Below are 15490 nucleotides of genomic sequence, written 5' to 3'. Positions count from 1 at the left end.
TATATATATATATATATATATATATATATATATATATATTATATATATATATATATATATATATATATATATACATACATATAAAATAAACTTACCGTCCAAGCTTGGTGATGATCATTTCGGTGCCGAACTTGTCGAACTGGTTCCAGAGAGTCTCATTTTCTAAGCGAACCTTGATGCGGGGATCGGGTTTTCCTCCGGGCAGGCCAGGGGCTGGCAGGCCACACTGCCCATGGGGCTTCAGATAATCACCGGGGAAGCCGTGGGCCAGGGCGGACCCCCCAGCCATTCCTCCTGTTGAGAGGACATAGGATTAACGCTCATGGAATGAGGATGAGAAATCAGAATGTAGACAATCTCTGATATTTAAAAATGACAACATATCCTTTAAAGCAAATGTGATCTTGACAAATGTGCGAATGACTTTAGAATTTTATTTCTTAATATCTTGAACTCATTTGCAGCATATTGTTTCCCGTGTATTTAATTTGGATTTAACTGAATTCATATTTTTGACAGCGAACAAATACATCGACTCATAATACTGTTATATTGCCAGATATAAAGAGCACAGTACACGAATGACTGATGCAATTAATTTTAGATTAATATTAAATTGCTTTTAACACGAATACTGTTCCATAGTTGGATGAGTTTTACAACTACCTCTAATGTTTACGTTAAGATATGTATATTTTATTTATTGTGCAAAATCGTATTCTAAACGCAGTCGAAATGACTACTGATTGATGTTTTGACGGGATTGGAGGTGTTGCAATACTACTGATCGGGGAAATAACTTGAACTGGGGTCAGTGCATACCATGGAATCCCAGTCTGTAGGACCTCTCAAGGTGGTCGGTCAGATTAGCGGACAGTCCACCGCCCAAGTATGGATGTAAACCGAGGGGCGCAGCCGGAGCCATGCCCCTACTCCTGAGGTATAGGTACTCCTCTTCGTACATGCTCACAAACACAGTATAAAATCCGTCCTTCAGCGGCACCACTCGATCACACTCCACTCAACAAAAATAAAAAAAAAATGTCAACAAAAACAGAACCTCCCCGAGGAAACGCTTTCAGCGGACGGACTCTTTTACGTATCGACACACACGAAATGCTCGTCGTTGACTACCTGATGCGGCCGAGCGCTGTAGGTTTTGTATCGCCGAAAAGGCCCCACCTTCCCGTCACCGACGGCCAGTCGCCGCTCGCGCTGGCGTCCCTAAGGGGCGGAGCGTCTCTTGTTTCGTGCCAGTGGGCGGAGCGGAGAGACGCTCTTGTGGCTTAAGAAAAGATCAGCGGCAATGTTTTCGAATCTCCTGGGAATTGGTCCTCGCAGGCAGGGGGCACCAGATTTGGTGAATGAGGAGATGTCAGGCTTTATGGAAATTCTCTCTCTCTCTCTCTCTCTCTCTCTCTCTCTCTCTCTCTCTCTCTCTCTCTCTCTCTCTCTTCTGATGGATGAAGGTGAAAAACAGTATCTTAACATAAACATTGCAATTTCCTATGGTCAGGTGTAATTCAAGTTGAGGTAGGCCTAGTGAATTAAGAGAACAGGTGCTATAAGCCTACGAACGTAGCCTGTTTATTTTGTTAATCTTTGTACAGTAACAATAAGCTTAAGAGGAAAACATTTTCTGGCTTGCATATCAAATTTTTTAGTCTTTGGCCATATATATATTATGTATATATATAAGTAAATATGTATATATATATATATATATATATATATATATATATATATATATATATATATATATATATATATATATAGTATTACACAGGAGAGGTTTTATATCTTTGATATCATTGGCATGCCTTGTAATGTTTTTTTTCTTACACTGGAAAGATTCTAATTATTGAGATGGCGCGAAGCACCATAAACTTCAAGCCAATTTGTTAATCTGCTAATGCCATCGTTTGCCCTTTAAAATAATTTCGTTAATCTGTTAATTCCTTCGCTTACCTTCTAAAAATGTCATCGTTTTCGGTGTGTGCAAGTAGTATGTACTATATATATACTTACATAATGTGTGTGTGTGTGTGTGTACGTGTGTACGCCAAATTTCGCGCAGTCTTGTCCAGGAACTAAAATCTTGGTCTCAACCGCCATTATTTTGAGCGTACACAAGAGCGCGCGCACGTGTAAACAAACCAATTGGAAGCCTTCCATTTTACATCTGGTTCATAACTGACATTTTTCTTTTTTTGCACACCATGTGTGGCCTTAGTTGCTGTGCATGTTTGTTCTGTGTCCTTTAAGTTATTGAGCGGTATCTGGTGAAACTGTTATTATTATTATCATTATTATTAGCAAACTATACAGGGACTCTGTATTGGCCTACTGTCACCTAATTGAAAATTAAGTGTACGCTCATTTTTTTTTATAATTACCATTATTTTCAGTTATTACCATCATTTCAATATTATTATTGTGATTGCTGTTATTACGAATACTATTATTGCTATTATTATCGGCAAGTGTATGGGAATAGACGAGTATTTATTTTCTCTTTATATCTCGTGTGTCTAAATTTTGTGCTGTGTTTTGTCTCTGCTCTGTATACCCCTGCATATGGCCCCCAGTTGAAATAATTTATTATTATTATTATTATTATTATTATTATTATTATATTGTAATCTGGAAAGTCTTCGTTCTTATTCCCGATAGAAACTGTGCTCGTTTATATTATAATTAAGGCACGCATTCATTGGGCGAGGATGTCCCATTTCTGTCCCCGTCGATCGAAAGCGGGACAGAATTGGTCTGTATGTTGTGAATTGGTGGTACTACGGATTTTCCTAGAATTCGCACCATCCCGAAAATCTTCACACTTGAACCTTTTGTCGTGAGTACAACACTTCTCATAAACTCTTCAAATAGACAAAACTCATGGATAATACATTGCACCCAAATGATATTTGGTATCAGACATGCCATCACGAATTCTTCTCGAGACTCACAACATCTTAACGAAGCAGCTGACTTTTTTTTTGTTTGTTTTACTCACCCTTTCTGCGAACTCTTCCCTTCCTTTGCCAGCTGGACTGTCGAAGGATAAGTCATGAATGTTGTTGACTGTTTCATCGCATTCATAATCTTTGCTGAAACAATTCTTCTCGAAATTCGACGGAACATCCTAACGAGGCCGATGAATTATTTTTACTCGTTTCTGCTTAAATTTTCCCTCCTTTGCGTTTAGGACTCTTTCGAAAGATAAATCATCCGTTGTCGCTGACATAATCTTCGCCAATAACAGTTTCTGTTATTTGCTCCTTAATTCGAGACGTTGTAACACTGGCCATCAACCCTTAGGGTGGTGCCATCAGTCTCCCTCATGCTGTGCACTGTAGGCATTACTGAAGGTTCTTTGCAGCATCCCCTTGGCCCCTAGCTACGACCTCTTTCATTTCTTTTACTGTACCATTGTTCATATTACCTTCCCTGTCACTTTCTATTCTCTCCTAACAGATGTTTCATAGTGCAACTGCGAGCTTTACCTCCTGTTATACCTTTAAACCCGTCTTTACCATCAATTTCCCTTTCAGCGCTAAATGACCTCATAGTTCCCAGCGGTTGACCTTTGGCCTAAATTTTATATTCCAATTCCACCGGCCATCAAACCATGGTGGTAAAATCTCTTCACTGGTTATCAAATACAAATTCAATTCCGGCTAAATTCACGATACTGCATTGTACTAGTTCTCCTTTACTTGCATATAACCACCAGAAATGTTGTCGTCTTCAATGTGATATTTATTGATATTTATTAAGCCTTATTACAGCATCTTTGCCATTAGCGTTCATTCATTTGTCACCTTTATAAAATCTTCAGAAACTATTTATTATTATTATTATTATTATTTAGGAAGTAGACCCTCTCTCAGGTATACTTTATTAAAAAGTAATTTAATGAATTATGTTTGATTGATGGTCTGCGCCATAAGTGCAATATTATTATTATTATTATTACTATTTTTTTTTTTTTTTTTTTTTTTTTTTTTTTGCTCTATCACAGTCCTCCAATTCGACTGGGTGGTATTTATAGTGTGGGGTTCCGGGTTGCATCCTGCCTCCTTAGGAGTCCATTATTATTATTATTATTATTATTATTATTATTATTATTATTATTAATTATTATTATTATTATTAAGAATAGTTGTTCATTCATCCTTTTAATGAAATGTACCTGAAATATGAAAAAAATGATTGGATGTTGTTATTATTATTATTATTATTATTATTATTATTATTATTATTATTATTATTATATTGAGATAGCAGTTCTCTCTTCCTTTTTGGTCAAGTTTACCTGAATTCTGAAAAACATTATTATTATTATTATTATTATTATTATTATTAATTATTATTATTATTATTATTATTATTTATCTGTTTGTGTGTAACCTTTTATTATCATAGCTTTTTATCTCTTGTATCTAAAATTTCTTTTATTGTAGTGTTTCTACCTTCTCTATCTTTGTATATGAACCTGAGCTGATATAAAAGATATCATTGTTATTATTATTGTTATTATTATTATCTTACGCGGATATTCCATTTACTTTACAAAACATGCAGTAGTGTGACAGAAGTTTAGCAGCAAAAGCTTTCAAATACTTAGATTATTTTTAATGACAGTGGCTTACAATTGTACTCATGTTCAGACAGGCCTCATTCAAAGGAAGCAGATTGAATGACCTGGGAACGCTGAGGAAGTAGAGCGTTCGACATTATGTAGTTATGACAGTGTGATATTGCATAAAGCTATAGTTGAAACGATAGGCTCCCTCTGTGTGGAGTTGCTAGACATTTTGTGAATGAAATCGGCAGAACAGTAACAGTTACCAAGCAAAATGATTTTAAAGATAACTCTACTATATAAGCCTATATGAAATTTAGTGTTATCTGTCTATATACATTATATATATACATATGTATAAGCTAATACCACGGGAAAATGACAGGCAGAAATCCAAGCGCTTTCGTCTTTATTAGGACATCGTCAAGGAACCATGACTTTCTTAATCAAGACGATTTCTGCCTGTCATTTTCGTGTAGTATTCGCTTATTTAATGAAGTCTCGGGCATCTACTGTTATTTTTAAGCATACATGAATACACACACACGCACACCCACACACACAACACACACACATATATATATATATATATATATATATATATATATATATATATATATATATATATATACATATATTATATTATATATATATTTATATATATATAAATATATATAATTATAATTAAATTATTTATACTGCAAAATGATGTAACTATTAATACAAAATTATTTTTGATCTGAGACCTTCAGCAGTCAATTATAGTTTACTTTCTGATTTTATAAAGTGGAAGCTTGCTGAGCGCGTCTAGAGACTTATCCTTATTCCTTTTTTTTTATCCCTGATTGATTCCTTACGTCACTGTGATTGATAAGCAGCTGCAAAATTTACGCCGTCACGCCTAAGTAAGTGAAGCACTTTTATTATGAACATGTAGTAACCTTTGGGTTAGTTCGTGTATGCTAAAACTCGGTATCTATGAAATGGTGTAACCTATGGACCTTGTTTGAGTTTCAAACTATCTAGTATTCCATATCGTTCCACAGCCTTTGTAAATATGAAAACGCTTTTGCTGCGTCAACCAGATTTTATTCTCAATAGAGTAACCAGCACGTGAGCGCAACGGAACTCTGAAACACGTTTTACTGTTGATGTTTTGGGACATGGAAAGCTAAACCGTGGAGAGGGTATACTTCGAAATTCAAGCCGATAGAAGAGATTGCGATTTTTAATTTTTCATTATTTTGATATTTCAGCAAGCAAAAGTAGCTTGAACTCGCTTACACCAGGCTTCTGCATACAAACTGCCCTATTCGAGATATATTTTTTACTATTTCAACTTTCTTTCAACCGTAATTTCATTCCATGTTTATCAGGTTAATTTTCCCAAGGTGCGGTGTGATTGTTTTTTATTTATTTATTTATTTTTTTTTAACATATTTGCCAAGCAACGTTTCCCATGCATAAGGACAAAAAAAGGATATGTCGGGGCTAGCCTCTAGGTCGTCTGTTGCTTACATCGAAGCTGGGCTTATTGGGGAAAAATCGTCCATTAGAGCAACATGTTGTCCATCCAACCTTTCGGTCACCACGAGTGATCTGCATGGCGGCTTGTAAATGACTCGGTAGAACGACGTGCTTGGCTAAACCCCATGGGGGGGAACCCCACCATAAGTAAGGATTTGGAAGGTCACAGAAACTGAATTGGAGGGTCATAAGGAAATATTGATCCTATAACACCTCTAGAACTATAAGCAATAATTCTAATATTATTGTGATTCTCCTGGGGATGGTGTGTTGGGTGTGCTAGTCTGGAGGGCAACACCAGGCCTCCCAATCCCATCCACACCTCACTGCCCAAGGGCAGGGGCTCGTGTTGGCATAAACCATCTCATTTTAAGTCAACGAACGTCGAGTACGTCTCCTGAGTTCGGGTGTATCAGTTATATTTCCGTTCACTCTTATTTGGTTGTTCATCAGCCTTTCCTTTAACTTGTCTCTCTTTGGAGGCCGAATTCTCTGTGGATCCCGCTGGGGCTTATATCCTCTTGGCTCCATCCATAAGGGTTTTCAGCTGAGGATTTCGAGAAGCAAATAAAGAAGAGAAGTTAATAGTGCACCTCATTTTCAGGGCAGAACTTGACTAAGACGATGCTCGGGCATATTTACAATGAAAGACCAATATTTCAGTGCTTGAAACTTATCAAATAAACGACGGTCGTAACTTGGAATAACGGACAAGGGGGTTAATTGCCGTCGTTGTACCAAGCGTGGTGCACTGCAGGCATTACTAAATGGTGTTTGCCATGTCCCTTTGGCCTGTAGTTGCACCAGGTTCTTAACCTCTCACTTTTTACCTCCATTCGATAGATCCTGGTACTTCATCCTATTCATTCTGTGGATCTCTCCTATGTCGATGTCCAACTACTCCAACTCCTCTTCTGACTTTCTAAGGTGCTGAATGAACCGACTATAAATGCCTTCTCCGTAGGGGATAAGTGCTAACAGTGGACCTCATGCGGTGCACTGTAGGCATTACTTAAGGTTCTTTGCAGCGTGCATTCGGCACTTTTCAAACCTTTTACTGTCAATTTCCATTTCAGCGCTGAATGACCTCATAGGTCCTAGTGCTTGGCCTTTGGCCTAAATCCTATATTCTATATAAATGCCTTTGAAAAGATGACGAGTGCTCAATAAGTCTTTTTTATAGTTTAAAAACTCTTGTGTGATTATTATAAGTATTTTTCAAGATCAAAACCGTTAGTGGACTAATAGTCCTTTTATTGTTAACTGCTGTGCTTTAATCAAGGCCAGCGTCTTTTTACTATATTGTCTCTTTGTCTTTCGTTTGTATTTTGCTTTACTTGAGTATATATGATTTCTGTATCTATTAACTTTTTTTCTGCTGAATCCCTTAAGTTTCCTCTATGAATGATTGTCTTGTGTTATCAACTTGTCAACAACAAAAGACTTAAAGATGCAAGAGATCCTAAGATTATCGGATGGAGTATTCTACCAAATGAGCTCAGTTTAGACTGAAAATTAGTTTCTATTGATGTCGTCTGTAAGTAAAGAATGTGACATTAATTTTGATCTTCTCAATGGTTTAAGGTAATGGCCGACAAAGTCCATCCTCCTAAACCGGAATCTGTTTTCTTCGATAAACCATTAGTCATTAAAAATAAGGACTTGAAAAGTCTTAACCAGTCCGCTATTGAAGCGAATTGCTTTTCAAGTCTTTCAAATTCTCAAGCCACAGGAAAAGCAGGAAAAGTCGATGTTCAGTGGCTGACTCATCGAGTAATTCCGCGAAAAAAAAAAAAAAAAAAAAAAAAAATTTCAAGTCGAGCTTTTTGTAAAATCCAAGCATTCTGTAACAATTCGTTTATATCCCGTAGCGTAGTAAAACCCGAAAGTTGTTTGATTCCTCGCTCTGCCAACGAGGAATCAGAGGAATTTGTTTCTGGTGATTAGAAATTTGTTTCTCGATATAATGTGGTTCGGATCCCACGATAAGCTGTAGGTCCCGTTGCTAGGTAACCAATTGGTTCCTAGCCACGTAAAAATATCTAATCCTTCGGGCCAGCCCTAGGAGAGCTGTTTATCAGGATCAGTGGTCTGGTTAAACTAAGATATATTTAACTTCACCCGGAAGTTAAATCATAAATGCAGGCTATCCACAAGGTACAATTAAGGCCATTTACAATGGGAGAGTTTGGCATCACTTGAATCGATATTAATAGAAATGGAAGCGCAGTATAGGATGAAGGAAGAAGAATTGAAGACAAGAACACTTCAAACCACTCATTTGTCCTGTAGTACTCATTTGAATGTGTGAATTAAAAGATGCAGTACAGAAGAACTTGAACAACGGTAAAGATGATTTTTTACCATCCTGTGTGTGTGTGTGTGGTGTGTGTGTGTGTGAATAAACAAGTATTCTACGAACATTCTCTTAATATTTGGACACCCGAAGAGATGAAGTGATAGATATCAGTCACTGTGAACTGATAACAGCGTTTATTAAATCTCGCTCACGCACCTATTTCATAAAAAAAAAGTCCGAATAGTTTTGCCAAAATGCAAGTGCATTTTTTGGCAATGATGCAACACTGCTCAAAACGCATCATATTAAGACACTGAGATTATAGTCATTATGTCACTGACGCAATGAGTAAACGTAATGTCTATCTTCAGTCAGTCGTTGTACACCACTCACGGACGAGAAGTCGGATGTGCTTATTTCTTTGTAAATTTCTGGAGCAGTTTTCCCGGTGCATTTACCTACTGTGGGGTATCTTTAACCTAACAATTGCATTTCTTGAACAGCTCAGAGTAATTTCTGAGATTAAGTAAATATATATATATATATATAATATATATATAATATTATATATATACATATATATATATATATATATATATATATATATATATATATATATATATATATATATATATAGATATATATATATTATATATATATATATATATATATATATTATAATATATAGTGTATGTACACTATATATGACTGGTAAAAATGTTCTGTTACAACAGAATTCCATCTAATAAAAGGAGTCCATATTATATATATATATATATATATATATATATATATATATATATATATATATTATATATATATATATATTATTATATAAAATGCCAGGAAAAAGATGGAGTTGGAGTGGTTGGACAGCAAAGTAAAGGGATCCGGAAAGCAAATGAGATGCTGTACAAGGATACAAGGGTGAAACTGGGTGGAAACCTCCACAGTAGCACTGAAAAGTAACAGTCAGAGAGGTTGGACAGCAAAATGCCCGAAAGCAAGCGGGACAGAAGTTAAGGGAACAGGAAAAGAAGTGGGTGCAGCTGGGGGTTGGTTGACCAATGGACGCTGCAAACACCTCTTTAAGTGATGTCTACAGTGCACCACGTGAGGTGCTATTGTAATTATCCCTGTATTGAATGAAATGTGTGTGTGTGTGTGTGTGTTTTGCTCTTTCACCTCACTGCCCTTTAGTAGTCAAGCAGAAAAATTACCTAATAATTTTTCTTAAAGTTAATTTTGTCGTATTTTTTGCTGATTGTGGCATTTCTAATGCTTTAGTCTTTCTACTTGATACACCATTTTGCTTATGATACTACCAAAGTATTTTACTTTCGAAGCTCTTGTTCTGAAACCTCACACGCTTTATTTACTCTCTCTCTCTCTCTCTCTCGCTTTTCACAAAACTTTCTGATTTTCTTCTTAAAACTTCTACCTTTTCAACTCTTGCAGTACATTCTTATACATAATTTTAAAGATATTTTCCAGGCAACATTTACGTAAACAAGGAAATGAATTTCATTTAATTTATTATACTCACATCTTTTACATATTTAGAAAAATATATGTTATTTACAATATGCACAGCTTTATACATTAGACAGACAGAACAGAAGATTAAGTTAGGAGAATTCGACCGTAGCTCAATTGCCAGAATTAAAGCTCGTAGTGTTCTTATACCTAATGACTAATATTCCTGGTGGCCAGAATCCAATCTGAAATACAAACACGTGACGGGGCCACGTTACTACTTAAAAGCAGATGTTATGTTTTCGTCATCTTCCTTCCATTTAAAACAAAGAACTCTGTCAGATGACTAGAACCGAGATTTGTACTATGATCTGTCGGTGTTTATTTTGAAGGATGAGGGGGAGGGGGGAAAGTGAAGTGGAAGGGGTGAGCTGGGGATTCGGGTAAGGCTCCGTTCTGAGGCACATAAGGTGGTGGATATGCGTAAGAATTCCCCGAGGACGCTGCGGACGAGCTGCTGTACAGGTAATATTGATAGGCCAGCATACCAGGTGAGGGCAGAAACGCGGCGGAAGCCCTGTTATCAGCGACGGCAGGCATCAACACGTCCTGCAAGGATTGAGGATGAGGATGAAGAGGAGGAGGAGGAGGAAGCGTCGCAGGAGGAGGACGTTGAGCATCCCTCAGTGGTGTGGGAAGACGTAGGTCATCCTTGGGCCTTTCGGAGGCTCCTCCGCTCCTGTCGTCCTCGGGTCTGTGTTCCACCGTCTGTTCTCTGCCCTGCGGATTCGGGCGTTGGTTCGTGGCATCTTTGTTGTCGTCGTCATCGACCCATGACCTGAATAGCCTGAGATGGCTGTGGGAAGGAGGTGTCGGGGGTTTGCCGACATCTATTTCCTCGTCAGATATCTCGGATATTTCGGGTAATGACACTGGAACAGACATGGTGCTCTCCGAGGACATAGAAGACGACGACCTGTAACCTTGGTCAGACATGTCCAGGACGTTCATGTTTCCCATTTCGTCTGCGTTTTGAGGAGTGCAGTTCACTGAAAGGAAAATGGAACGTGAATTTTATATATAAAAAATCAATCATTGCAAGTAAAATAAAACAGCTAAACAGTTGAGTTTGAAGACTACCCTTGTATTAAGAACTGAATGAAGTGCTAAGCAATGATGGTTTGTTCTTGGTGGTCTTAAATTGGACCAAACTACCAAGGTGGTTTTTGGTGGCCTTAGCGAATGTCATTAAGTAATAAGTATTTATTTTAAGTCCTTGCACTACATAAATACAATACACGACATTTATACAGCCTTATTTCAGATTGTATAATAATCCTTACAGTAGTAGAAGTGTTATGAATCCCATTTTGAAACACATAAAAACTGAACGAGTCAATCCCAAACATTCTTGTACAAGCTGCTACCGAAAAAGGACGGATAAGATGAGAAGGCAAGTGTTAACAATCCTAAGTAAACAAAGAGTGGATACTTACTGTGCATTCCATGTAGATCCATTCCTTGAGCAGCTGCTTCGTCTCTGACGCCCTTTTTCTTGTTTCGGCCTTGTCCAGTTTCTCTGAAGCCTTTGGCGAACGGATTGTTGTCAATCTTGAGCTGCGTAATGCTCGCATTCTGGTACGCAGTGACGGCCATGAAAGACGTCTTCGGAAAGATGAAGTCTCTGAACTGGGGCCACTTTGCCCCCTGGGAGGCATCGTAGACGGTCGTCACGACAATTCGGGGATTGTATTTGTGCATCGAATTCAGGATGATGTGACCATTTTGATCGAGAGTGTTGTTGGTCAACTTAGCCCTCTGGAAAGACAGGATGCGGTTCATCCACTTGCTTCCTTTCTGCGGGGAATCTGGATGGACGTAATAGACGTGTCCGATGTGTGGGTCAGCTTTCCCGGCCCTGACCCATTCGGATTTGGTGTACTTGTACCGATATCCATCAGCAGGAACCATGTGCAAGAGCACGGCGTACATAGTGTTGGGATCCAGGTTCCTCAAAGATATGTTCAAAAACGGAAACATTCTCCTGAAAAGCACAGAAGTTTTTAAAATTGTTGTTCGGTTGTATGCAGAATAGTAGGGAGACATATATACAGTGTTACTGTTGGGGGACAAGGGGCGCTTCCCAGGTAAGGGCACAATGCTTCGAGTTATGTTAGGAAGGTCAGATCAGGACATGGCATTCTAGAAAAGGTTGGGATTTACCATGGCTGCCCATGTCTTCCTACTTTCCTTATTTGACAGGCCATCTCAATTGACATCACGGGGACAGGGCATTGATTGTTTTCGGGATCGTGCTCAGAAATGAAATAAACCAAAGAGAAAAAATCACTTACCGGCCAGTTTTGGATACAATCATCTCCGTCCCGAGTTCGTGAAACCGGTTCCACAGGTCCTCGTTCTCGAGGCGGGCCTCGAACGGGCACTCGGACTGACTTGGCACTAAAGGCAGATGATTTCCGGATGCGGCGAAAGGGGGCGTTGCTGTTGCTGCTGTTGCCATGTACTCGGGATACAGATGTGAAGGATGTCCTAAGAAATCAGAAATAAAATTCATTACTTTTGGGGCAACAGTTAAGGTGGTAATTTTTTTTATATATATATATATATATATATATATATATATATATATATATATATATATATATATATATACGTATGTTCGAACACACAAACACACACCACGTTGCTAAAATTCTAACTACGTGGCTAAATGAATATCGGGCAATCGTGTTTACATATGTGAATACCGATAGCACTGAATAGAATACCTCAACATATACATGCATGCAGACACATATACATACAAATATGCATATATACATATGTATGTATAGTATGTATGTATATACTATATATATATATATATATATATATATATATATATATATATATATATATATATATATATATTTATATATTTATGGTATATAGTTATACATTTTATATTTATATATAAATATAAGCTTTGGAAAACATGCATTTAAAAATGAAAATAAAAAGGACTCCCCACAATCACATCCACATAAGAGCCACTTAAAGACTTGGAGAACGGAGCATCATCGTACTCACCAATTAACCCGTAATGACCAGGTAGATTCCCTTGGGGGTAGGGGAATGCTGCTTCGATGGGCACAGGAGTTGCAGGATGGACTTTCATAGGAATGGGCTTCTGGGGATACCCATGGCCACCCATGTACGGGAAGTTCGTGTCGTACATTCTGGCCGAACAAGGAAGGAGTTCGAGTAGCACTTGAGGTAAGGAGTGAGTAGTACTAGTTCAATCTTCACGACTTTCACGCACTTTCACTCAAAAAAAGGAACTTTCGCCAGTTAGCGCAGCCTTGCTTCCAGATTGATGTTTTCCGAGTTAATGAGGAAATTGGTTGCTTGCACCGGTATTTGTATGCCCTCAGTAGCCACGCCCCCGCACGCCCTCCACCAATCGTAAGAGATGAAGACGGGGTCAGACAGGCACGTTTTAATCTATTTACGAGCTGGTCAGAGATTTACAAAATAACCCATACCTCCGGGAACAATCCGTCCTAAGTATTTAAGGGGCCTCTCCCTCCCTCCCCAACTCTCCCCCCCTTTTATTGACCGTAATCTTGATTATAATAAAAAACAAATTTGCGCGTACGCGTGAATTTGAAGGCGCTCCTTAATATCCATATTTTCAGAAACCCGTGTATTTTTTTCTAGTTTCATTATAAACAACAGAAGCAAAGTTTTGAAAAGTTTCATTTGTTTGATTATAAATTCGATTTTTTCCAGTTCGTTAGAAGGCTACACTTACAGTAAAAGTGCTGGAAAATCTCGAAAATCAAAAACTCTAAAATAATTTTCCTCCATATAACGAATAAATGGAGGAAGTAGTAATCACCGCCATTACATACACTAGTGGATTTTTCTGTCCCGTGCAATAGAACAAGCGTGACTCAGTGATATTTCCCGTGCAATTGCCCAGCCCTCAGAGATGAACCATCTTCCGATGTCTTGCTTCATCTTCTTGTAACGCATTCCATGATACGGACTCACTTCCAGTTCCAGCTTTTTTATAGGGAAAAAAAGGGAAATATTAGTATGCAATGGTATGTCCTGTTGGAGGGACCGGTTCAGTATTGTTCTCACGTTTACTGCGTCGTCGTCAATCTTATTAAAAGAAAATCAACTCATTTTGGCTATCATTCATTCATTCACTCATTCATTCATTCATTGGGTCAAACGACGCCACGAGACCAATAGTCTGTAGAATTTTGACAATTTCGATAGTTAAGAGGAGACTGCTTTTTTGAAATATTTTCATCTCATGTTCCGGAAGAAATTTACATATTTACATTTTTTTACATGTTAATGGTATTTATCAGGATATATTTCAGGGTTTTTATGACAGTTTTAAAAAAAATAAAACTTTTTCCTTTGGAATCCGGAGATTTTGTACTAAAGGAAAAGCATAATACGTAGGTACAATAATTAACAATAATGTAAAGAAGGAATAATATAAACTCGTGAAGTTCCAGTTGTCGTTAGTGAACAAAACATTTTTTAATCCTTTTCTCATCTGAAAAAAATAAAGTGAAGAAGGAAGGGCGAAAGACAAGTATACGATAAGGGAGTCAACTGTTCAGACATCAAAGGAATGCAGGGAACCACCTCCGAGTGATAGGCAATCTAAATGAGCTGGGTGGAAGTGATACGAAATCTGATGAATCGATTTCGCCTTTTCTTCTGGAAGAGATCGCCGAGGAATTTCTGGAACTGTTCCCCTTTAGGGGGTTGGTTTATATCTCTGCGTTCATGTGTTGGTCTTTTATTTCTAACTAGTTATGCATCTCATGTAAGAATAGTACGTTTTTCAGTGTTTTGATTTTGGGGAAATTTTCCACGCGTTCATCGATGTTTGCCCAGATGTAACAGTGTTACCAAGGTTTAGAGAGTATATTCTCTAGACCTTGAGTGCTACGTTAGCGCTTCTTGCTGCATTGAGCGGGTCTCTTTACTGGCCCGGCGTGACAGTAGGCTAAATCCCCGGGTCAAAGGGTGTGGACAATAAAACGTCCTCTTAATTAGGCCGTTACTCCGCCCTGGCGCCAGGTTGTTGACACGGTACATTCTCTCGGCCTAATGACTGAGCTTATGGTCTTTTGTTTTCCTGATTTAATACTTTAAGAAGGCGTTGTAAATCTCTCTCTCTCTCTCTCTCTCTCTCTCTCACCAGTTTATACGAATATACGAAATGGAAAATAGTGTTTTTCATACTTCTGTGAGATGGTGAGGGTCTTCCTTACATCATTATTGCAGCATCACTGTTCCATGACTAAACTTCATTTGCTTTTCCTTAAGCAGCCTATGTAATAAATGAATATTCTTCCTACTATTCACGAGAAACTTCGGCAAGTCAACTCATTAGATCTAACCACTGGAAAAGTGTGATAATCAAGGAAAAGCTTTATTTGAGAGAAAATGGTTTACTAACATATTATTATTATTTTATTATTATTATTATTATTATTATTATTATTATTAATTGCTTGAGTCTGACTTCGGGGGAAAGTCTACGACGGGTCTAAGACGACATTTGGGTT

The 15490-nt window shown here is 37.8% G+C and overlaps 2 protein-coding genes across 2 annotated transcripts in view; both read right to left on the bottom strand.

Annotated features, from left to right (window-relative positions):
• LOC135221953 (T-box-containing protein TBX6L-like) overlaps nt 1-1123 on the bottom strand; it is a 7888-nt gene extending 6765 nt beyond the window's left edge. Inside the window, exons 1-2 of the mRNA XM_064259994.1 lie at nt 823-1123; nt 96-294 (exon numbers count right to left, since the gene is read on the bottom strand). Coding sequence (XP_064116064.1) covers nt 96-294; nt 823-964 — 341 coding nt within the window. The 5' untranslated portion in view covers nt 965-1123. The remainder of the gene's footprint in view (nt 1-95; nt 295-822) is intronic.
• Nucleotides 1124-10004: 8881 nt separating this feature from the next.
• Nucleotides 10005-13257, bottom strand: LOC135222264 (T-box transcription factor TBX5-A-like). The gene is made up of 4 exons (XM_064260377.1): nt 12978-13257; nt 12242-12437; nt 11384-11931; nt 10005-10936 (listed from the first exon to the last, which is right to left on the bottom strand). The coding sequence occupies exons 1-4, from the start codon at nt 13123-13125 to the stop codon at nt 10269-10271; spliced, it is 1560 nt and encodes a 519-aa protein (XP_064116447.1). The 5' UTR covers nt 13126-13257; the 3' UTR covers nt 10005-10268.
• Nucleotides 13258-15490: the final 2233 nt, after the last annotated feature.

This window comes from Macrobrachium nipponense, chromosome 3 (genome assembly GCF_015104395.2).
Source record: "Macrobrachium nipponense isolate FS-2020 chromosome 3, ASM1510439v2, whole genome shotgun sequence".
In the NCBI taxonomy this organism is placed as follows: domain Eukaryota; kingdom Metazoa; phylum Arthropoda; class Malacostraca; order Decapoda; family Palaemonidae; genus Macrobrachium; species Macrobrachium nipponense.
This window is presented reverse-complemented; position numbering and strand designations above follow the sequence as displayed.

Bases quoted from the DNA above. Each gene is read 5' to 3' on its own strand.
- LOC135222264 (XM_064260377.1), bottom strand. From the start codon at position 13,125: ATGTACGACACGAACTTCCCGTACATGGGTGGCCATGGGTATCCCCAG. The intron at 11,932-12,241 runs GTAAGTGATTTT...TGTGCTTTTCAG, and splicing joins ATTGTATCCAAAACTGGCCG to GAGAATGTTTCCGTTTTTGA. The intron at 10,937-11,383 runs GTAAGTATCCAC...TTTTCCTTTCAG, and splicing joins GGATCTACATGGAATGCACA to TGAACTGCACTCCTCAAAAC.